We start from the raw sequence: 22,601 nt of genomic DNA on the forward strand, positions 1-22,601 counted from the left end.
TTCTCAGACGGGAAGACTGAGGTCCAGAGAGGGGAAGGGTCTTGCTCAGGTTCATTCAGAGAGTTGGGGGCAAGGCTGGGATGGGACTTTAGGTCTTTTGCTACCTGATGTCACACACAGCTGGAGCCCACGTCTTCTCTCTCCTAGACAGTTTCGGCACAGTCCTGGGCACATGAGATGCTCAATAAATCCTGTGGACTTCTCAGTTCTGAATTCACAACTCAAATGGTCCTTTCACAAACAGCAGTCCCACAGGGTAAGAGGCACCCGATAACCATTCCCAGCCTTGGACTCAGCCATTGGCTTTCAGGGCTATACCCCAAGGAAATGACCCAGGAGATAAAGAGAAGCATTTGTGCAAAAATGTTCCAATAGCCCCATTTATTACCGCCAAAAACTGGCAATGGAGCATCTGCCCCAAACAGAGAAAGAGCTTAGCAACGATGAGAGCTGAACGCCCTGGAATGTTATCTTGCCCTTTAAATGGAAAGCAATGACGTGGACCAGGATGAATCTAGAAAATGGGTAAATGTGGAAAAATATCAATGATAAGGGCAGAATGGAAGATGCACTAAATTTAATTCCCTAGAAGCATCTACAAGAACACACTGGAAGGGGTCGTGGACACAGGTGGGTGGTTTAGAGTTTCATGGCTACTCAAGCTCCTACTATGTTTTCTTTCCATTAGGACTTTCTGACCCAGGAGGTCAAGGCTCCCTGAGTTCGGAATATTCTCTAGAATCCCCAGAAAGAGCAGTGGCCTGCCCGATCTTGGCCCAGAAGCCTGATATGTGTGTGTCCACATGTTCTCATGTCTGCATCTCTGGTGTGTCTGTGTGCATGTCCACATGTGTTTGTATCTGTGTTTGTGTCAGTGTGCATGGCTGTGTGTCTATGTGTGTCTGTGTCTGTCTGTGCGCCTGTCCATGTGTATTCATGTCTATATGTGTCCGTGCATGTCTGTATATGTCTGTGCATGTCTATGTGTGTCTGCGGGTGTGTGGGTGTGCACGTTAGGGCCCAGCCCGGGAAGTGAGAAGATCAGGATCCCAGTTCCCCACACCCCATGGCTTCTGTTTCCCCCTCAAGGCACTGGGCATGATGCCGCTCACCCCACCCACCTCCAGGATGGCCAGCAGAAGAAGAGGGCCACCCCCCGCCCAAACAGAGATGCAGGAGGCCTCAGAGGCTCGGCCACATTGTGGTTCTCAACCCTGATTGCACCAGAGTTACCAAGGAGCTTTGAAGAAACACCAACACTGGAGGTCTGTTGGTGACCCTGACTGCAGCCCTTGGCCAAGGTTGGCACAGGTTCAGGAAAGAGAGGCCCCGGGCAACCCGAATAGGTTCAGGCCTTCCCCCATCCAAGGACAGAGAAGGGGGCCACCACAGAAGAGAGGGCAGCTCAGCCAGGCAGAAGGAGCACAGAACCTGGAGGGAGACGAACACCCACGACTCATCAGAATAAGTTCTCAAGCTTCCAGAACGGCAGCTTTGAAGCTGAGCCTTGGGGGTCCCTCGGAGAAGGAAGAGGAAGAGGTGGAGGAGGGAGAAGGGGAGGGGAGCAGACAGACAGCAAAGCTGCCCCCACCCACCACTGCTCCCTGTGGGTTTCCCATGGGTTTTTAAAAATCTGCATCTTCGGGAAGATCCCACATGCCGCGGAGTGGCTGGGCCCGTGAGCCGTGGCCGCTGAGCCTGTGCGTCCAGAGCCTGTGCTCCGCAACGGGAGAGGCCACAACAGTGAGAGGCCCGCGTACCGCAAAAAAAAAAAAAAAAAATCTGCATCTTCTGTCTGAATGGCTGTGGGACTAAGGGGAACTGTGTGTCTGGCAGAAAAGGGAGCTTTGCTCTGCGCGGGGAAGCTGTCAGATGCCACAGGGAGGCCCAAAGAACCACGGGGACCCAGAGCCCGCAAACGAAGTATCAATACCATCAAACGTCTATGAAGTTATTCACAATCGCCAGCAAGCGGAAACAGCCCAGGTGTCCATCAACTGGTGAATAAATCGACAAAAGGTGCTCTATCCAGGCAACGGAATATTATCCAGCCATAAAGAGGACCAAGGTCCTGACACCTGCTACAACATGCAGGAACCTCACAAACATCACGCTAAGTGAAAGCAGCCAGACACAAAAAGCCACAGAGCGCATGATTCCATTTACAAGAGACGTCCCGAAGAGATCAATCCAAAGACAGAAAGCAGATGAGTGGTTGCCGGGGGCTGGGCTGGGGTCGGGCAGGGATGGGAAGGGGCTGCCAATGAGTGCGGGGATTTTTTGTGTGGAGGAGGGTGCTGGAAATGTTCTCAAGTTAATTGTGGTGATGGCTGCACAACTCAGAATGTACTTAAAAACGCAGAATTGGAAAGCATGTGATTTATATCTCAATAAAGCTTTTTCATTGAAAAAAGTTGGTGAGAACTAAATGACAGATAGGATGATGATAATTTTTGAAAGCTGGAAATGATGCTTTCGTTTATAGCAGCAGCAGGAAAATGCTGTCAAAGGGAGTGACTTTCCACCACGGACAATGTACTAAGCATCGCACATCCATCACTGTATCTTGAGAACAGGGTTTAAACCTTGTCCACTTTACAGATGGAGAAACGGTCCAAGAGGAACCAGTGGCCACCTGAGGCCACCGACTAATACAGAAGCAGCCGGGATCCACACTCAGGTCTGATGAACTCCAGGGTCTGAGCCCTTCACCCTAGCCCCACCCTCCAGGCATATTTTCCCACCTCATGCAGGTGAACTCCTGGAATCTCATAAACCTCAAGAGAAAGCCGTAAGCCAGCGCGAAGTGGAGGGGGCCAGGGGAGAAGGAACGGAACAAAACTCCAGGATTGCAAAAGCAGCTCTCACAGATTTATGGCTCCCGGATGATCTATTAACACACCACAACAAGGAGGGGTGAACAAATGGGAAATGCGGTGTGCCATTTCCGTAACAAACCATAAATAAACAAGCACCCGCCAGGCGGCTGCCCAGCCAAGGAGCCAGGACCAGGCTTTCTGCGGAGAGATGCAGGCTCCCCCAGACGACCACTCCCTCCCCCACCTACGACCTGTGCTGCAGAGACACCAAAGGGCGTGCGGATGGGGGCAGCACAGCGCCAGCCCAGCCCCAGGACCCCAGCCGTGTGCAGGTATGCAGGCTCCAAGGACGGGAGGGCGCACCAAACAGATGCTCTGAGAGGTAGAGACCCACGTGTGGGTGTCAGGAGTGGGATCTTGCACAGCAGGCTGCTCTGAGACCTCCTCCTCCATCTGGAACTTCACAAAGGCCCCGCCAGGGCTGATGTCACCGGCCAGAGCTGTCCCCTCGCCACAGCCCCACTCCTCGAGGGTCAAGGGTCCCAGGAGTCTGAGGCCTTCTTGTCTGGAACCACCCCGCCCGACACCCCTGCCTGGGGAGGCGCAGCCAGGCTTTAAAGGATGCCCCAGCACCTTCTCCATTTCTGCCTACTCTCAGGATCCCTGAAATCCCGGCTGCCAGACACCTGGTCCGCGGAGCAGGCACAGACGGCGCACGTGTCTCATTCAGGAGGCTGTCTCAGCCGTGGCATCACTCTTTCTTAGCTGAGTGACCACACGCAGGTCACCCCACCTCGCTGAGCCCCAGTTCCACTCAGTTCTGCTCTGCTGAGCAGATTGAAGGCGATCCTGCACGCAGCACCCCTCGGCCATGCGTGAAGCACTGCGTGCGTGTTATTTCAGAGGCCTTCCCCCTCTGAAGGGCATCCACGCTCCCTTAAAGGCCAATGGCCAAAAGTGCTGTGTGTGTAATCGGATTGCATGCCCCTGGGGGTGTCCACAGGGTCCCACACACTGGCCGGTTCACGGGTCACCTGGAGGTCAGTTTCCTCAAACCCCAAGCTCCGTTTCCTCAAACCCCAAGCTCCGTCCATCCCCAGACCCAAGGCCCCGCAACTGGGGTTACCTGTCGGTGACGGGTGGCACAGGAAGGGAGTCCTTGGCCCAGGTGACCAGTGGGGGTGGAGAGCCCTGGGCTTCACAGTCCAGGGTCACCTCGTCACTGGCCTTGGCTGTGACCCTCAGAGGCTTGTCTGTGTCACATGACCCATTCACAAGGATCCTGGGCTTGGCTGTTGGTAGAATCATGCAGGGAGTGTGAACAGAGCAGGGAGTCAGGGGTCGCAGCCCAGAGGGGACCAGCACGGCTCCCCCAGGAAGTTGAGGTGGCACTACCACCCCAGAGGTGCAGAAGGTGGGTGGGCTCTATTATAATGGCAGAGTGTAGGTTTCAGGGTGGGCTCAGATCCAATGGTTTCCCCTAGTCATACCCCACCCTACCTGTCTACCCCATCCTCCCGCTGGAAGCTCGTCCTGCTTTGATGACCCTGACATGGTCCCTCCTGCCCCAATGTCCTCCTCTTGCTTCGCTCCATCCTGCTTCCCTTCCCTGGGGACATTCTGGCAGGTTCTCTCCTCCCTCTCCTCTCTCTCCCTTCTCGCCCTTGATTATCCCATTTATTCTCGGGAATAAATGGGATTAACCATCAGATGATGCCCAGTTTCCCTTTGTGCCAAGGGCCCCAGGGAAACACGGGTTCCAAACAGTTCAACACACAGTTAATTATTTAATCACAGTTGTGATGGGCACTAAGAAAGGGACATTCCAGAGAGTTCACAGCAAGGTGACTTGACACAGCCTCAGAGATCAGAGAGAACTGAGATCTGACTGACGGGAGAAGTAGGCTGGACCAGGCAAGGGAAGGGCATTCCAACAGAAGGAACTGCACATGCAAAGGCCCTGAGGCAGGATGGATCATTTAAGAAATTGAAAGGAGGCCAAAGGGTCTGGGCACAAAGAGCTGGGGAGAAAGGTGGGCGAAGGGGCTGCCAAGATGGGCGGGGGTCCAGTGTAGGGCCTTGTGTCTTTCCAAGGCTTGTTAATGTGACGCTTTCCCCCCATCCGGTGACCAAGGGCTGAGTTGGAACCACTCTTAGAGCATGCCCACACTACAGGGGACAGTGCTCTGAAGGACAGCTTTGGTCTACATGCCCTTCAGACATGAGGAATTTAGAGGCAGGGTTGACGAGATGCAAGGAAGATGCAGGTGAGGTCAGATGGTCCATGCCCCTGCCTCGATGCCTGCCAAGCCCCTCCCCCAGGACAGGGGCGGCAATCACTCACTGTTGACAGAAAGCTGCATCTCCAGGCTGGAGAAGCCCACGGCGTTGGTGGCTGTGCAGACATAGGCCCCTGCATCCTGGGCAGATGGCCGGGCGATGACCAGGGTACCATCCTTGCTCACATTGTAGTGGGGATCCCTGGAGGCCAGGGCATTGGTTTCCTGTGGTAGAGTCACAGGTGACATCAGCAGAGCCCACCACACCTCACGGCGATTTGCATCATTCCTCTCCCCATGATGCACTGGGCCTACTTCTCTGGTTACCTTTGTGGAAACAGGCTTCACCTACCTTGGTCCAGGTGACGGTAGGGGTGGGCACTCCTGAGGCTACACAGGGGAGAGAGGCTGGAACGCCTTCATTGGTGATATGGTGGGTGGCAGTGGGCTGGATTCTAGGTGGCACTTTTAAAAACAAACCAATTTCATAAACCAAAGTTCATAGCAGCACTATTCACAACAGCCAAAAGGTGGGAACAATCCAAACAGAGGGTGATGGATAAACAGAATATGATGTGTACATATGGAATATTATTCAACCTTAAAAAGGGATAAACATCTGATTCATGTTACAACATGGAGGAGCCTTGAAAATATTATGCTAAGTGAAATAAGCCAGACACAGAAGGACAAATACTGCATGATTCCACTAACACAAGATACCTAGAACAGGCAAATTCATAGAGACAGGAAGCAAAATGGTGGTGGCCAGTGGCTAGGGGAGGGGGAAATGGGGAATTGGTGGGTACAGAGTTTCAGTTTGGGAAGGTGAAAATGTTCTGGAGATGGATGGTGGTGATGGTTGTGAAACCGTGTCCCATAAGGTTAAAAAAACCCATCCTGAAACTGTGCCCCATGGGGTTAACAGAAATTCTTGGCTTGTCTTACAGCTTGCTAAAAACCCCTCTGCTTGAGCCCGCCTTCACTGAGCAAGCTGGCTTAATTGTTTCGTTGCAAATTGCAGACCCTCCAAGCTTCATGTAGCCTAAACAATAAGATGTTTGTCTGAGTTGTTTTCCAGGAACTTGGTGTCTAGTTTGAGCTGAAGCCAGCTAAGACTGGTTGGGACCACAGACCCTAAAACTGGGCCTGCACAGGTATCTGGTGAATGACCTTTTGACATCAGAGGGCCAAAAACCCCACCGTCAGATCATGCTAGGCGCCTCCATTTTTGAACATGCATCCCATGAAGAAGCATGTAACCCAGATACACCTGCACAGGACACTGACTAGCTCACCTTTTCCCTACCTGCAATCACCTTTCCCCATGCCTAAGACCACCCTGCTTCCTTATCCCATAAATACCCCAAGCCCCTGGCCTTTGGGGAGGTGGACCTGAGGCTTGTTCTCCTGTCTCCTTGCTTGGCTGCCTTGTGAATACATCCTTTCTCTGCTGCAAACCTCAGCATCTCAGCCTTTTGGCTTGTGGTGCACTGGGCAAACAAACCTGGTGGCACAACAATGTGAATGCCACTTATGCCACTTAATTTATGCCACTAAACTGTAGGCTTTAAAATGGTTAAAATGGTAAGTTTTATATTATGTATATTTTACCATGATTGTTAAATTTTTTTTATTTTTTGGCCGTGCCACGTGGCATGTGGGATCTTAGTTCCCCGACCAGGGATCGAACCCGTGCCCCCTGCAGTGGAAGCACAGAGTCTTAACCACTGGACTGCCAGGGAAGTCCCTATTTTATCATGATTTTTTTTAAAAAAACAATTTTAACAGAAGAAGACAGCCACCACTGCTGTAAATTCATGCCCCAGACGTAGGGTAGCCTGTGTTTAGGAACCAGCTGTGCCGTTTCTTAACTGTGGGACTTTGGATAAACCACTTAATCTTTTGGTACCCGTATTCCTTGATCAGCTAAAAAGCTAAATTAACCCTAATTCCCTGCTCACTCTCTGGGGATGGACGGATGAGAAACGGCAGAAAATAGTGTTCACAGGACACAGTGAACTTGAAAACAAGTGCAAAATCCGCCCTGGGCACCATCCAGATCTGCAGGCATTAAAACAGGGCGGGAAGGGGGGATGTCTCCAAGAGGAGCAAGGGAGGGGGAAACGGGCATGGAAAAACCAGAACCGGGAGGGAAAGTCAGAAGCCAAGGGCTCTGACGGTAACACTCAGTTCCTTTAGGGTGGGAAATGCACTTCTGGATTTTCCCAGGTGGCAAAAGCCAGCAAGTCGATTAGCATTTGTTGAATGGAAATGAAATTAGCCAAGAGAGATGGGCTTGATCGCCACTGCACAGAGGAGGCTGTGCGGCAGGGTGGGAAGTTAGGGGGTGAGGCTTTCTACAGAGGCAGCCTTTGCTGATCCTGTGACTTGGTGAGTTACCTCCATCTCGGAGCCTCAGCTTCCTTAACTTCAAAGAAGCATGGAGTCTTTTAAAACCACCTCTTGGAGCAGTTAGGAAAATTAAGTGAAACCTGCACACAACCTCTCAGAGGTCTGGCACATGACACATGCCCAACCTTTGATCACTCTTATTAATTGGAATTATGAAGAGACAGGACAGCTGGATTCTAAACCCAGCCTCTTCTGCGCCTCAGTTTTCCTCTACAAAATGGGGAATGATGAGTTCTTCCTGCTCATCCCTCAGGGTTTTAATAAAACAAGTGAAACAAACAAACAAAAAGAGGATATTAACATATGCAGTAAATGACAAAACATAACCAGACTTAGTTTAAACTTCTTGTTTTACGTTAAAAAGAACGGTGGTACCTGGTTGGGTGGGTGAAGGGAAACAGGGACTCTCCAACGCTGTGGGTGGGAAAGTAACAGGGCAAAATACCTGAAAAGCCCTAAAAATGTGCAATCTCTGTGAGTCAAAACTCAATTCCACAACAATAGCTTATCCTAGGGAAAGAACTGGTCACATGGGCAGAGGCGGAGCATGAGGATGTTTATCCCCAGGTGTTCATGCTGGTGAGAAACAGGACACTAGGGGACAGGTTCGACACACCTGGCTCATCCAAACAGGGGACACGCAGCCTTAAACCACTGCTTCTGAGTATTACTGACAGAAAAGAGTCATAAAATATTGTCACAAGAAACACTCAGGTTGCAAAACAGTAGTATTACCTGGTTCCAGTTGGTTTCTAACTATTTCTATGTATGTGTACACAAAAGATTTATACCTAATTTATATAAAGAATATATATCATGCAAAAATAATTTATATACAACATATCTAAAGAGTATATACAATGTATATATTATATACATATAGACAGTGTGTGTATATGTACATGTGCAAACTCATGTGTGTATAAAGTATGAAAGATACACACCAAAATGTAAAATTATTCTGGTTCTTCTTAGCTACTGGTATTAAGGGAGGTTTCTTTTTGTTTGTTTGGTTTTGTTTTGGGGTTTTGGGGGGGGTTGTCCAATCTCTAAATTTCCTACAGTGAATATGTACTATCTGTGCAATTTGTCTAAACAAAGATGTTCAAGGTCAAGCTCCCCCCGGGTGCCTTCCCCCATTGCATCCTGCCCCCACCATCCGCCCTGGGACTCACCCTGGACAACCAGCTGCACGTCCCTGTGTTGAGAGCCCGCCGTGTTGCTGACCAGACAGGTGTACCTCCCTGCATCCTCCAACAGCGCCTGGTCAAGGTGGAGACTGCCATCTGCTCGGACGGAATGCTGGCTGCCCGGTGGGAGCTGGTGAGGGCGAGGAAGCACCAGCTTGGGCCGAGGGCCCCACTCAGAGCCAGCTAAGAGACAGCACCCCAGAAACCTCACCGCCCACCAGGCCAGCAGGGAGCAGCCTGGACAGAGAGGCCAGGGGTTTGGAGACGGTGGGGGAATCTGGGGGGCGTTGATGCTCCTACCCCTTCCCTGATGTTCATCCACCCCCCCACAGACCCTCAGGGCCAGGTGGGCCTGACCCCCGGCCTCCCGCTGACCCCACTCTCCCAGGGCCAACTGGTCCAGGGCAAGACACCTGACGCAAGGGGGCTGATGGGAGCCTCTCCCAGGAGTGCAGGGTTGGAGCCAGAGCCTTTACTGAGTCGGGGCTGAAGCTCCAAGGCCCTTGCACACTGAGGCCACAGAGAGGAGGGACAACCCGTCTGTGGGGAGAGAACAGAGCCATGCAGGGCAGAGCAGAGGCGTGGCCGCATCAGATGTGGTCCCAGAGAGAGAAGCAGAGAAAGCAACTCCTGGTGGCTGCCCCGGAATGTCCCCATCAGGACCGGGGTGGGGCAGGTGGCGCTGGTCCAGAATGGGGCCTGGGGCAACCTCTATAAAGATGTCCAGCTAGTCCATCCTTGGTGACGGGCCCCAAACCCTTTCCACCAGGCCTGAGCCCGCTTTAAGCCTCCCTGTCCCTGTCCCGCGATCCCGACTGCACATTCTGCACTCCGGTTCCGGGAGAGGCTCCTGGGCTGTCTCGGTACCAGGCCCTTTCAGGCTGAGTGAGCTTGAGGGGGGTTCTGCCCCTTGCACTCGGCAGCTGGGCAGGCGCAGGTCCACCCAGTGTCCCCACTGAACTAAACAAGCTCTGCGTCTCCAGCCACTTCCTGTCCTGGTGTGGACAAGGCCCAGGGCCACCCCTCCCCACATGCCCATCGGATTCTACTGAGGAAGGCTCCTCACAGCCCCAGCCTACGTGCCCAGGCAGGGTCCTCCTCGGGGTCACATCTAATTACACAGGCTGCGGAAGGAGTCATCCACTTGAGCAGCCTCGGCAAAGCCTGCCTGCTCCGGGAGCTGGACCCTGTCTGCACTGCATCAGGGACTGGAACAACAGGCCCGGGACCAGGGCAGCCATCTGGTCACACAGTCACTGCCTCTCTGGGTGTCCAGCGTCTGCTGTCTGCTGGGGTGAGGGCACCTCTTTTATAGCTTTCAGGGCACAAGGACCGCGGGATGTCTGAGGACAGGCCAGAAGGAGGGAGGAAAAGGGAGAGGCAAAGAAGGAGTGAATGGCAGAAAGGAAATAGAGGGAAGTAAAGAAAACCAAATGGATGGGAATGGGCGAAGCAGCCCCCGTGCACCCAGCAGTGTGCCAGGCAGCCAGGGCAGATGTTTAGCCGCTCGGGTCACGTCTCTGCCCTGGAATCATCCGAACAGGGGTGACGAATGCATTGCGTCTGTGCCCCCACACACAGCACTAATGATGCACAAGCCCCTCCGGCCAAGGACTCTAGAGGGTGAAGGATGCTATCAGTGCGTTATCAGAGAAGGTTCTGGAAAGAAGCAGGAAGGAAGAGGACATTCCAAAACAGGGGAACCGCAAAGCAGAGACCGAGGTGTGAATGTGACAGCACCCTCCTCCCCTGCACCCAGAGGGGCCCTGCACTCACCGGCTGGCCGGCCTTGAGCCAGCGCCTCTCGGGGCGGGGCCTCCCAGCCAGGATGATGCAGGGCAGGGACACGGGCTGCCTCTCCAGCACCCGGACGGTGGAGGCGCTGCTGGCGATCTGTGGAGGTGCTATAGGGAGAGGAGACAGTGGGGTACACGAGACTCCTGTGGGTGGGCATCCGGGGGACAGAGGCCCCCACTCCCCACTGTCTCCTCCCCAGGGAACCAGCGGAAGCATCAGGATTGGGGACCCTAAAGGGTCAAAGGGCGCACTTCTTGGGGTACACTGCCCAGGAAGGAGGGGTCCAGGTGCTCCTCCTGGACAACCTGGCTGTGGACACACTTGTCCCAAAGGATGGGCAGTCATTGGGGGGTGTCTCTGGGGGTGCCTGGTGTCCCCCCCAAACCCTCCTCTCCAGATCCACCAGCGAACCATGTCCAGTCACAAGGAGGTGGGCCTCTGCCTGGACCTTCCCAAAGACATTTTGAGCTTCACAGACATACAGGGCCTGGTCTTCAGGAATCACACCTGAGGGGCAGGAAAGAGGCAGGCCTGACTGTCAGAGCACATCACGGCTCCAGGGCCCACAGGCTCCAGCTCCCCAGGTGCAGACGCACCCTTGTCACAGTCTGGCCCTGTGGAGGTTAGGTAGGAGGGCTGGGATGGCAGGGAGGAGAGGGATGGGGGATACAGGCAGGCCTTGGAAGGGTGAGAAGGCCTCGGCTTGTTCATGTGTAGCATGGGGATAATTTAGCAATAACTGCAGCCTGTAGTGTGATTGGGAGGGGTCAATAGATAATGCAAATACAGTGCTCAGCATCCGGCCTGGCGCATAGTAAATAGAAGCTGTAGTAGTGACGATGATGATGGTGGTGATGTTGGTGATGATGATGGTGGTGATGGTGATGATGGTGAGGATGATGAGGATGGTGGTGATGGTGAGGATGGTGGTGATGATGATGGTGGTGATGGTGATGATGGTGAGGATGATGAGGATGATGGTGATGGTGAGGATGGTAAGGATGGTGGTGATGATGATGGTGGTGATGGTGAGGATGGTGAGGATGATGGTGAGGATGGTAAGGATGGTGGTGATGGTGATGATGGTGAGGATGATGGTTACCACATATGACACTTAATATGTGTCAGGAACTGTGCTAAGGGATTTACGTGTATTATTCACGCAATAGCTCCTTAAGGTGGCCTGTTATTAAACCCAGGTGGTAGGTATTGTCATTATCACTACTGTGACCAGTGCAGAGTAGTGGGATGACGTGACCAGAGTCACCCAACTGAAATATGACCCTGCAACAGCCTGACCTATGGTCAGCACTGGGGGTCAGGACCCTGCTCCCGGCCACCCAGTCTGGGGGCTGAGGGTGTCGGAAGCCATTCTGTCTCCCCTGCCCACCCTCCCTCAGCCCCAATCTCTTACTTTCAAAGAACAGCACTCCTGAATCGGGCCGCCCAGTCCTGCTGCCCTGCCCGGGCCCCAGCGGCTGGCCATCTCCACGGCGCCAGGTGACCATAGGGGACGGGCGGCCCGTGGCCCGGCACACCAGGAGGGCACTCCTCCCCAGTTCCACGGTGACATCCTGAGGCAGCTCTGTCAGCTGGGGCGCATCTGCAGGGAGGTGAGCGGTCAGCCTCACCCAGCCCCCAGGGCACTGTTTGGAGGACTGCCTCCCCTCTGGTTGCTGGGGGGGTTTCCCTCTTCCAGCCGCGCCCTCATAAGCCTGACTCATATCCAGGGCTCCCAGGGCCAACTGGAGTTTGGCAGGGTCCACCCTGAAGAGCTCCTGAGGATGATGAGGCAAAGCAAGTGCCCTTTGGCAGGATGGAGTCCTCACACCCTACATGGGGTCTCAGGGACCCCGCTTTGCCCAGCCATACGGGGGGGGGCAACATTCCTGCTTCTTCTCTTTACACCTCCTGGGAAGCCCACCTCAGAGGGGCTGCAAGTCACCCTCAGCCACAGGAGGCCCACCAGCTCTGAGTGTCACCTCCCTTGCCCTCTTCCTGGGCCACGGGAGCTTCCTTTCACGGGTCTCTTAGACTCCGGCAACCATTTCCCAAAGAGCCAACTTCACGGGGAGATTCTAGCTCATCTTTACCTTGCTTCATCCTGCTCTGCTGTTGAACGTTTTCTAAGAAGCACATAAATCTCTACTATAAAATCAAAACAAGCCTATAAATAACTTGACCTTATACTTTATGGTCCAAATGGGACACTTAAGAGTGAAAAGAGCCATATTAATAATGACACCAGGATAACAGATGCAAACAAGGGCAGCCCTGCTCACCTGAGTTATAAAACATCCAAGCAACACACGAGGATTTATTTCCTTAACTTTTGCTGCACACACTCGAACTCCCATGCCCTTCCACAAGGTAACCACTGTTAATGGTTTGTAGTGTTTCTTCCAAACTTTTTTTCTAAGCATTGTCTTACTTTTATGATTTGGGGGGGGAGTGGGCATGGAAATAAGTTATTTCCCAAAACAGAAGCTCATGATCCTTTACACCTTTCTGCTGGCCAGAATCAGGTCCAATGCCAGACAGGTCCAGGCCCTGTTCCCTGCGGCTTCTGGGCACTGCCCTCAGGTCCCTGTCCCCAGGTCCCTGTCCCCAGACCCACAACCAGGAAGGTCCCCGGCCTGTTTTGAACCCATTGCATCCAGCATTGTGGAAAAACCTCCACCTCTTTTTTTCTTGCTGTCTCTCTCCAGAAATCTCCCCCATCCATCCAAATCATGACATCAAATTTCCCTCTTGGCCTCAGGGAGTAGGGAAGTTCCAGGGAGATAGAAGCACAACTTGGAAAATCACTGCAAGGAGGAAGACAGTCTTGGACCCAACCTCAGACACCACCCGCGAGTTGCTTTTCTTCCTCATTTGGGGCCTGGCAGCTGCCTCGGCTCAGAATCCAAGAAAGTCTTCCATCCAGGTGCCTCAGATGGCGTCACTGGTCCTGCAGAGCCTTGGCCCCAGGGGCAGAGCTTTGCTATTCCCCTCTTCCCATCCTGAGCAGAGCCGTGGCTCAGCTCCAGGGCCAGGTACCCCCAGAGCCTGCCTCCCCGGCTCTGCCCAGCCCACGGCAGGGCCCAGCTCAAACCTCCCTCCTCCAGGCAGGCCTCGTCCTGAATTCCTCCCCTGAGAGAGGACAGCTGACTTATAATAGTAAGCAAATAACATGTACAAAAGGTAGCATTTGGAAAACCTACTAAATGACAGGCATGGTGATGGTGCTTTTAGAGTTCATTCATGGCCTCAGTAAACTCATGAAGTGGGTATTATCACAACCCCATTTTACAGATGTGGAAACTGAGGATCAGGGAGATTAAGGAACCTGCCCCAGGTGCAGCTCAAAGTCAGTGGCAGAGCTGGGATCAGAGCCCAGGTCTGGCTGCTGCTAAGACCCAAGTTCTCAGCCACCGCACCCCCGTACCCCCTAGTACTCAGGGGTAACCTGGCATCTCTTCCATCTTCTTTCAGAGGTGAATCCCGACTCACATCCTGCCCAGAAAACTGTGACTCCGTCTCCCGTGCAGCCATCCCCCTGCCCCTCACTGAAGTCCCCCAAATAAGGCGGGACCTCAGAACCCTGTACACCAGAGCTGAAGGGCCTCTGGTCTCCTCACTGTGTAGATGGGAGACTGAAGCCCGAGGGAGGGGCGGGGCGGGGGCGGGGGCGGGGGCGGGGGCGGGGCCCACCCTGATCCTGCAGCATGTCGGGTGTGGGGACGGGTTCCCAGCCCCATGCCCTTTCCAGGGTCCCATAGCGAGGCTCAGCCGCCTCTGCTTTCAGGCTCGAAGACCCCTCCTCACAGACTCAGGTGACCTTCGACAGGGAGGGATCGTGAGCTGGCCTCACAACCACCGGATTTCCCCATGGACAGCCCTTTCTGCCTTGACCTTGGGCAGGTTTCTGGGTCAGGAGCTGCAAGTGCCCAGAGACAGCCAGACATCACAGCAGCTACCGTGCTCCCTGGAGAGGCCCAGGTCTCATCACCTGAAAGCTGCAGCGCTTTTGCGGGGACGCAGCTCTGTGCGGGGGAACCGGGAACACCACAGAAGACAGAACAGCCCCACCAAGGATGCCAGCCACCAGGCTGGGAGGGGGCAGGACAGGAGGGTGTGGCCAAGGCTGAGACTTCGTTTAACAGCACTGCTGGGCCACTCCCTCCACCCCCAGGGATTTCCCAGAGAAGTGAAATTGACAGAGGTGATGCGGTCCCTTCCTCTTACTTGGGCCCCAGGGCAAGGGACACCAGCCTGAAGGCCTGAAGCCTGGGCAGGGCCCCCCTGCCGCCCCTGCCCCACTGGACACCCGTGGATGAACCCCTTCACCACTCTGAGCCTCAGCTCCCCATCCAGAAAGAGGGAACTATTTTTACCCTGATTCCAGTACCTTAAAGTTCCAGGACTCTTTATCATTGTCTGGAGACCCTGTAGCCTGCCAGCTTCCTCCACCATCCCCCCAGTTCCTGTGGCTCAGAGCCCTGGGGCAGAGCTGGTGGGGATGCACCAGCTCAGGAAGGAGAGCTCCAATCAGTCCTGACTCAGTTTGGTCAGAAGAGGGAGGGGGTCTCAGGCCCAAAGACTGTGTAGACAGGCAGGGTGGCCCCGGGAGAGGCTGGCCTCAGGCCCTGCCCTGCATTTAGGGGGAATTCCAGGGTATCTGTGAATGAGACAACGCTGGGGATGGCCTCCGCATCCGCCTCCCTGGAAGACTCCTTTCCCCATAGAAAGATTGTTCGGTCGAGCCTGGAGCCACAGCCCCATTGGCCAGGGCTGCAGGATGACTTTCCTCTCTAAAAAAATATTTTAAATGATATTTTATGACTGTTTATAAAGACAAACACAATCCGGATTCGTTTTTAATCTATTTATTATTCTTCACTTTTTTCTTCTGATGGCAATAAAATCAGAGCCCTGTCCAGCAGCCCTAAAAGTATCACGGGCTCGGGGCCCTTGCCTGTTGTGCCTGATAGAGAAGCCACCCAGACACTGACCACACTGGCCACAGAGCCCAGCTCTGCTTCCCTCCTGCTCCCCCAGGCTGGCCAGAGGGTCTTTGCTTCCACAAAAGCACACCCCCAGCTTCCCTGCTCACTCACCCAGCTATCAGGGGCTTCCGAGTTGGGAATAAGAAGCAGAGACTAAAACGAGAGGATAGAAAGAGGGCTGAGTGAACATCCATTTAGAGGGAAATCCAGCAGGGCAAAGGGAACTTAGCTCAGGGCAGTTTTAAAGTAATAGAAAGAGTGGGACTTCCCTGGCAGTCCAGTGGTTGAGACTCAGTCTGTACTTCCACTGAAGGGGGCATGGGTTCGATCCCTGGTCAGGGAACGAAGATCCCGAACGCCGAGTGGTGTGGCCAAAAAACAAACAAAAAAAGGTAATAGAAAGAGCACCGAGCTCCAGGAGCCTGTGCCGACCGACCGTGGAGCCCAGACACCGGCCGTGTGATAATCACTCCGCCTCACTCTGCCTCCCCAGGCCCTTGTCAGCCTGGTCCAGCCCACAGGCCGTGCACTGATTATGTATTCTATTCAAGCCCTGAGTGAAGCACATTATCTCATTAAATCTCTCAAGGTCCTTGTGAACAGCCTCTATCAGTATCATCCCCATTTTACAGATGATGAAAGTGAGGCTCAGAAAGGTAAATAACTTGGCCAAACAAGCAGCAGGACCAGGACATTGATCCAGGACTCTTATCAGCTAAATGCCAGGTCCAGAGGGGATGCAAAATCACCTCGCAGGCTTGGTCCACAAATACAGGCACCTGCTGGCAGTACAGGAGGAGGCTGCTGTCTTCCCTGTGCCCCAAATACCACCAGGAAGCCAGTTCCCAGCTGAACAGCAGGAAGTGGGCACAGTGCCCACGCGTTCTCAGCTCTGGCAGGCTCCGCCAGCCTGGCCAGGAAGGCTGCAACACAGCTGCCACCCAGATGGGCAGGAAATTGAATTTCCCACCACTGCTGCCAGGCCAGCTCGCCCCAGACACACAAGTGTTGGGCCACTGTCCATGCTGTCCCTGACCTCAAGGCCAGAGGCCACCAGTGGCCCTGTGCCCCAGAAGCCTGCCTCTGGGATGCCAGCCATCCCCCGCCACCTCTCACCTGGGGAAAAGACCCCAAGACCAATGGCTAACAGGTGAAGGAACAGGCATGTCAGCCTGCGCTCCAAAGAAATAAAGTTTTGCTGGACAGAAATTAAACACAGAGCAAAGGATGACTGCTTGTAACAATGCCAAGGGCAGTCCTCCCTGGAGCACCCTCTCTGCTCACCCAGAACCTACTGACTAATCACAAGGACAGTGACATTTGTCAGAGCCCATTGTGTCCAGGCCTTTCTTATCTCTCACTCACACAACATCCAGAAATATCTTGCAGGTGAGGAGCCCGAGGCTCACAGTGGGGAAGCAACATCCAAGCCCTCCTTGCCGGGAGCATCAGGATCAAGTCCAGGGGCTAAAGGCCCGGACCCTGGGTTCAGATCTCAGCTCTGACACTCACCAGCTGTGTGACTTTGGGCAAGGCACTTAACCTCTCTGTGCCTCGTTTTCCCCATCTATAAAAGGGATAATGTAGAACCCATCTCAAAAGGTTGTCATGAGGATTATATGCTAGTATATGAAATGTGCTTAGAGCTGGCCCGGCATGTGGCAGATTTCATGGAAGACTTATTATATTTTTATTATCAGGCTCTAGGCCTATGGCTTTCCATACCCACCCCACCCCACCCAAGAGCTCAGTCATACAGTGCACTGTAGATAGGGAAAGTCTGAGCACATCAATCTCCTCCCTAGAAATCTCTTACCGCCTCCAGAGAACAAAGCCCAAACTCCACCAGGCTCCCTAGCCCAAGGAGTTCTAGGCTTTCCTATGGCTTTCCATACCCACCCCACCCCACCCAAGAGCTCAGCCACACAGTGCACTGTAGATAGGGAACGTCTGAGCACATCAATCTCCTCCCTAGAAATCTCTTACCGCCTCCACAGAACAAAGCCCAAACTCCACCAGGTTCCCTAGCCCAAGGCCGGGAGTGACCCACAACTGGGCAGCTGCCCCGGCATCCCCTCCCCACCCTCTCTATGCCTCACTCGCTGCCTTGCTCCTCTTGCCGTGGGGAGCTCGGCACATGCTGTTCCCTCTGCTTGGAACACTGTCCCCTCTGCCTGGAACACTGTTCCCCAGCTCGTCACCTGACTGTTTCTGGGTTCAGCTTAGACATCACCTCCTCCAAGAAGCCTTCCCGGCCTCCAGTGTTGGCTTAGCCCCCTTCTCTGGGCACAGGACCCAAGGATGCCACTTCCAAATTCTCAGTACACTGAGTATTCTAATGGTCTGTTTACCATCTCTCTTCTGGACACCAAGAACAGCACAAAGGCAGATACCATTGGAGCCCCAACACAGGGTCTGGGGCACAGGGCCTGGCTACCAGGTGACCACATGTTGGAGGAATAGATGATGGAACAGATGGGGAGGATCCCCAAGCCTGAGTTGGCACCATCTCCCCCAGGGCCAGACCCTCCTGATTGAGCCTCCTTGGGGAGCCCCTTGGCCATCCCACCTGGCCCAGTCAAGCCCATTCTCTATTCTCTGCACTTCCCTAGAACTCCCAGCACCTGTCTCTCCCGTCATGGCCGCAGTCAACCCTTAGAGCACAATCCGCTCCGGCTCAGCATGCCAAGGAGCTGTGCCCACAACTTCCAAGCAATTCCCAGTGCCCAGGATCCAGGCCTGGAACTTAGACATCATGACAATCACAGCCAAGGCCATGTACCAGCCACAGAAGAATTCAAACTTCCCATCTGTAAAAAGGGGATAATAGCTTCTCCCTTTATTAAGCACTCACAATGGGCCAAACCCTGTGCTAAGCATTGTGTGTCTGATTTCACTGAAGCCTCACAGCCACCCAACAAAGGAAGTAGCGTGGTCAGCTCCATTTTACAGATGGGGAAACTGAGGGTCAATGATTTGACCAAAGCACATAGATGGTAAGTGATGAAGACAAGACTGGAACTCAGGTCTCAAGGATATGACGACACCCATGCTGGAACCAAACTATCTCTGTGATGGGCAGTGACCCCTGCCTCTTGGGATTCTCACACTTGAGCGGTCCCTCCCACTCACCACATACCAGTGTTGGTCTGTGTGACCAATAGAGTATAGCAGAAGTGATGGCATGTCACTTCCAAGACGTTATAAAGACTGCAGCTTCCATCTTGGATGTTATCTCTATCTCTATCCCTCTTGACTCACTTTCTCTGGGAAAACTCATGTCACAAGAAGCCTTCTGGAGAAGCCTATCTGGGTAAGGAACAGAGGCCTCCTGCCAACAGCCACATGAGTGAACTTAGGGTGGATTCTCCAGCCCCAGTCAAGCCTTCAGATGACCACATCCCCAGCCAAGGTATTAACTGCCATCCCATGAGAGACCTGGAGCTAGAACCACCCAGCAAAGCCACTCCCAGAATCACAGAACCATGAGACAATAGATGCTTATTGTTTTAAGCCACATAGTTTTAAGGCAATTTGTTACGCAGCAAGAGGTACCACATACACCATCTCCCTCTAAAATCCCCATCCCATGTGCTCTGGATCCAAATGATGCAAATTCCCCACTGGCAGGCTACAGGGTCCCACTCTCTCCTCCCTGCTCAGAAATAGGGCAGGTGGTGGGGGACGGGGAAGGGGGAAGGCAGGAGGGGCAGGGCAAGTGGGGACAAGGTGTACACTCACGTCCAACCTCCAGCCGGATTTCTGCAGAGGCATCGCCCAACTCATTGACAGCTCGGCAGGTATAGACGCCAGCATCCCTCTCCCGAGCCACCGGGATTCGCAGCATCCCAGAGCTGGAGCCCTCAGAGGCCAGAATCATTTCAAGACCCTCTGGACCAAAGATGAGAAAACATCAGGCAGGTACCCGTGGTTAACACAGGAGGCCAGGGGATCAGGCTGCCTTCCTGACCCTGGGTTCCTACAACCCCACAAAGCAGGGACCTTGGAGGGGTGTGGGTGAAGGAAGGATTTCCCCCCAGAATCAGGACCCCTATTGTTTAATGAGTACAGATTTTTCGTTTTGCTAAATGTAAAGGGCTCTGGAGATGGATGGTGGTGATGGTTGTACAACAATGTAAATATACTTAATGCTACTGAACTGGATACCTAGAAATGGTTAAGAGGGTAAATGTTATGTTAGGCGAATTTTATCACAATTTTAAAGTCAGCACCCTTGGGTCCAGTTCCCTGAGCCCCTTTGTTGACCACGAGTGAGTCTCAGCCTGTTCCCCTGCATGCGACAGGCTCATCACCCAAGAACTCCTTGCCTGGGCCTCCCTCCTGGATCCTCACCCTCTGCTCAGGTGCAGACTGAGGCTTGGATCAGCTCTGGGAGGAGCCCAGGGTCACGGAGATGACCACTCTACCCCCAGTTCTGCCTCTTTGAGGCCTTATTCTCATTTCCCTTGTGCACTATTTCCCTACCCCAACTCCAGGCCTCCCCCTCCTGAGGCCTGAGGGACCACCCTGATTCTGAACTCTTTTTACAACTTAATATTTTACACTTAAAATTGTGGTACATACATATACGTAACACAGAATTTTACCATTTGAAGCATTTTGAGTGTCCAATTCAGTGGCATTAAGTACATTCACATCGTCATGCAACCATTCCCACCACCCATCCACAAAACTTTTTCATCTTCTTAAACTGAAACCCTACTTATTAAACACTAACTTCCCCATTTCCCCGTCCCCCAGCCCCTGGCAACCACCATTCTCCTTTTGGTCTCTATAAATTTGCATATTCTAGGCATCTCATATATGAGATTCCACTGAAATAACTGGAATCATTTTTTTTTTTTTTTTTTTTTTTTGCGGTACGCGGGCCTCTCACTGTTGTGGCCTCTCCCATTGCGGAGCACAGGCTCCGGACGCTCAGGCTCAGCGGCCATGGCTCACGGGCCCAGCCGCTCCGCGGCATGTGGGATCCTCCCGGACCGGGGCACGAACCCGTGTCCCCTGCATCGGCAGGCGGACTCTCAACCACTGCGCCACGAGGGAAGCCCATAACTGGAATCATTTAATACTTGTCTTTCTGTGTCTGGTTTATTTCACTTAGCATAACGTTTTCGAGGTTCATCTATGTTGTGTCAAAACTTCATTCCTTTTTTCCAAATTAAGAAAAAAATTTTTTTTCTTTTACTTTTTTACTACTTAAATACACCATACTAGAGCAAAAGTCTGTGAAAATACCATAAATAAAAGATTTTTTTCTCCATTCAGCAAATTAGAAGTAGGGGGAAATTTCTACACAGCAGCTGCTATAAGCCTGATTTTTTTTCCTTTTTTTTTTTTTTCCTTTTTTTTCATTCTTTTTTTTTCTTTGCCATAGGAGTCAAATTAAGAAAATTTTTAATTTAATTTTAAATAAAACTCATAAAATTTATTATCTTAACCATTTTTAAGTGGTAACTGTATTCTCATCATTGTACAGCTTGAATTTCATTCCTTTTTAAGGCTGAGCCACATTCCATTGAGAGATCCCCCTTTATAGAGGGGCTCCCAGGCTGGGCTGGTAGAGCTCTCAGCCACCACAGGCACTGACCTGAGCACAGAGTAAGGAGTCCCGAGGTCTCTGCCACCACTAGCTGGTGACCATGGACGAAATGCTCAAACTCTGAGCTAACTCTGCCTGTCAGTGTCAAGGTGAGGCTCTGACAAGATCACAGACAGGTGCTGCAAAGGCTGGAGTGCATCCCGGTGGGAGGTGCCTGTGCTTGAGAAGGAGCCCAGTGTTCTGCCCCTGGAACGTCTGAGGCAGGAGCCCCAGGACTCAGGCCCACTGGTGTGGGCGCAAGAGCAGCTCCTGTCAATCAAACTCCAGCTCAGCGTCTGGCACAGACAAGACCCTCTACACTCGTTAACTCAGGAGAGCCTGAGAACAGCCCTCTTACCTTTACTGCTAGTTCTCAGACAACCACATCGCCATCGTCACCGTCATCAAGAACACAGCCCTGCCTGTGTGCCAGGCTCGTTCTAAACAATTTGCACACGTGGACTCATTTAATGCTCATACAACCACCTATCTTTGACTTTCCAGCGAAGGAAGCAGGCTCAGAGATACCAAGTCACTTGTCTGAGGTCACCCAGGGGAGCCAGAATTCAAATCGAGGTCTATTCTAGATCCTTCTCCTAACCACGGAGCCAACCTGCATTAGCCGCGTGGACGCTGGCCTGGGGATGGGAGTGGGGCTGCCAGAAACGGTCCTCTCTCTCCAGACACCCCATTCGGAGTGCCCCCCGCCCACGACCGTCCTGGGAAGCTGACCCTCCAGGGCCCCAGTGGGACCGTCCACAGGCCCCTCCCCCCGCCCAGTGTACCTCGATACCAGATGACCCGGGGCGGAGGCACCCCGGACGCCTCACACGCCAGCACGGCCTCCTCCCCGACGGCGGCCAGCACCACGGCATTCGTGGCCGAGACGGACGGTGGGTCTGTGTGGGGAGCAGATGGGGAATCGGGGACCAACCCACAGACTCCCTAGAGAGAGAATGCAGCTGGGGGAGGGGCAGCGGGGACAAGGTGGGGCTGAGCACCTGCCTCCTCCCCAACCCCCACCAACCGGGACAGTCACCCCAGAAAGATGTAGCCTCGGCTGGTTTCTACAAAGCCAGTTACTCCCGGGACCAAACCCCCTTTTGTTCCTCATTGATCTTGAGATAAAAGCCGAAATCCTACAAGGTTCTAAAAGGCCCTACAGGGGCTGCCTGCCCCGCCCCCGCCCCGTCACTTCAGCCAGCCTCCTTGCAGCCCCTTGGGCAGCCCAGACTCATTCCCACCTCCAGGCTTTTGCCCCACCCGATCCCTCTGCTTGGACCGCTGTTCCCATTCCCACCTGCGGCAAGGGTCTGGTCCTGTGTGTACCAGCCGTTTCCCTCTCTGCCCAGGGGCGCGTCACTCCATCACACCACCCTGCTCTGTGTTCATTCTAGTACCTTCACCATCTGAAAGTACCTTACTTATCTGTTTGCATGTTTGCTTTGTGCCTCCCCATTAGAATATAAACTCCACCTGGATGGGGACCCTGTGTTCACTGCTGTAGCCCCAGT

At 53.3% G+C, this 22,601-nt stretch overlaps 1 protein-coding gene across 1 annotated transcript in view; it reads right to left on the reverse strand.

The window, feature by feature from the left end:
- The window catches only part of HMCN2 (hemicentin 2), a gene marked incomplete at both ends in the record, with an annotated part of 149,376 nt that overhangs the window by 86,372 nt on the left and 40,403 nt on the right, over nucleotides 1-22,601 (reverse strand). Inside the window, 9 exons of the mRNA XM_079706160.1 lie at nucleotides 3,946-4,111; nucleotides 5,164-5,323; nucleotides 5,451-5,563; nucleotides 8,689-8,833; nucleotides 10,480-10,607; nucleotides 10,912-11,007; nucleotides 11,915-12,103; nucleotides 19,230-19,379; nucleotides 21,873-21,986. Coding sequence (XP_079562286.1) covers nucleotides 3,946-4,111; nucleotides 5,164-5,323; nucleotides 5,451-5,563; nucleotides 8,689-8,833; nucleotides 10,480-10,607; nucleotides 10,912-11,007; nucleotides 11,915-12,103; nucleotides 19,230-19,379; nucleotides 21,873-21,986 — 1,261 coding nt within the window. The remainder of the gene's footprint in view (nucleotides 1-3,945; nucleotides 4,112-5,163; nucleotides 5,324-5,450; nucleotides 5,564-8,688; nucleotides 8,834-10,479; nucleotides 10,608-10,911; nucleotides 11,008-11,914; nucleotides 12,104-19,229; nucleotides 19,380-21,872; nucleotides 21,987-22,601) is intronic.

The sequence above is a fragment of the Hyperoodon ampullatus genome (genome assembly GCF_949752795.1).
Source record: "Hyperoodon ampullatus genome assembly, chromosome: 6".
Lineage (NCBI taxonomy): Eukaryota > Metazoa > Chordata > Mammalia > Artiodactyla > Ziphiidae > Hyperoodon > Hyperoodon ampullatus.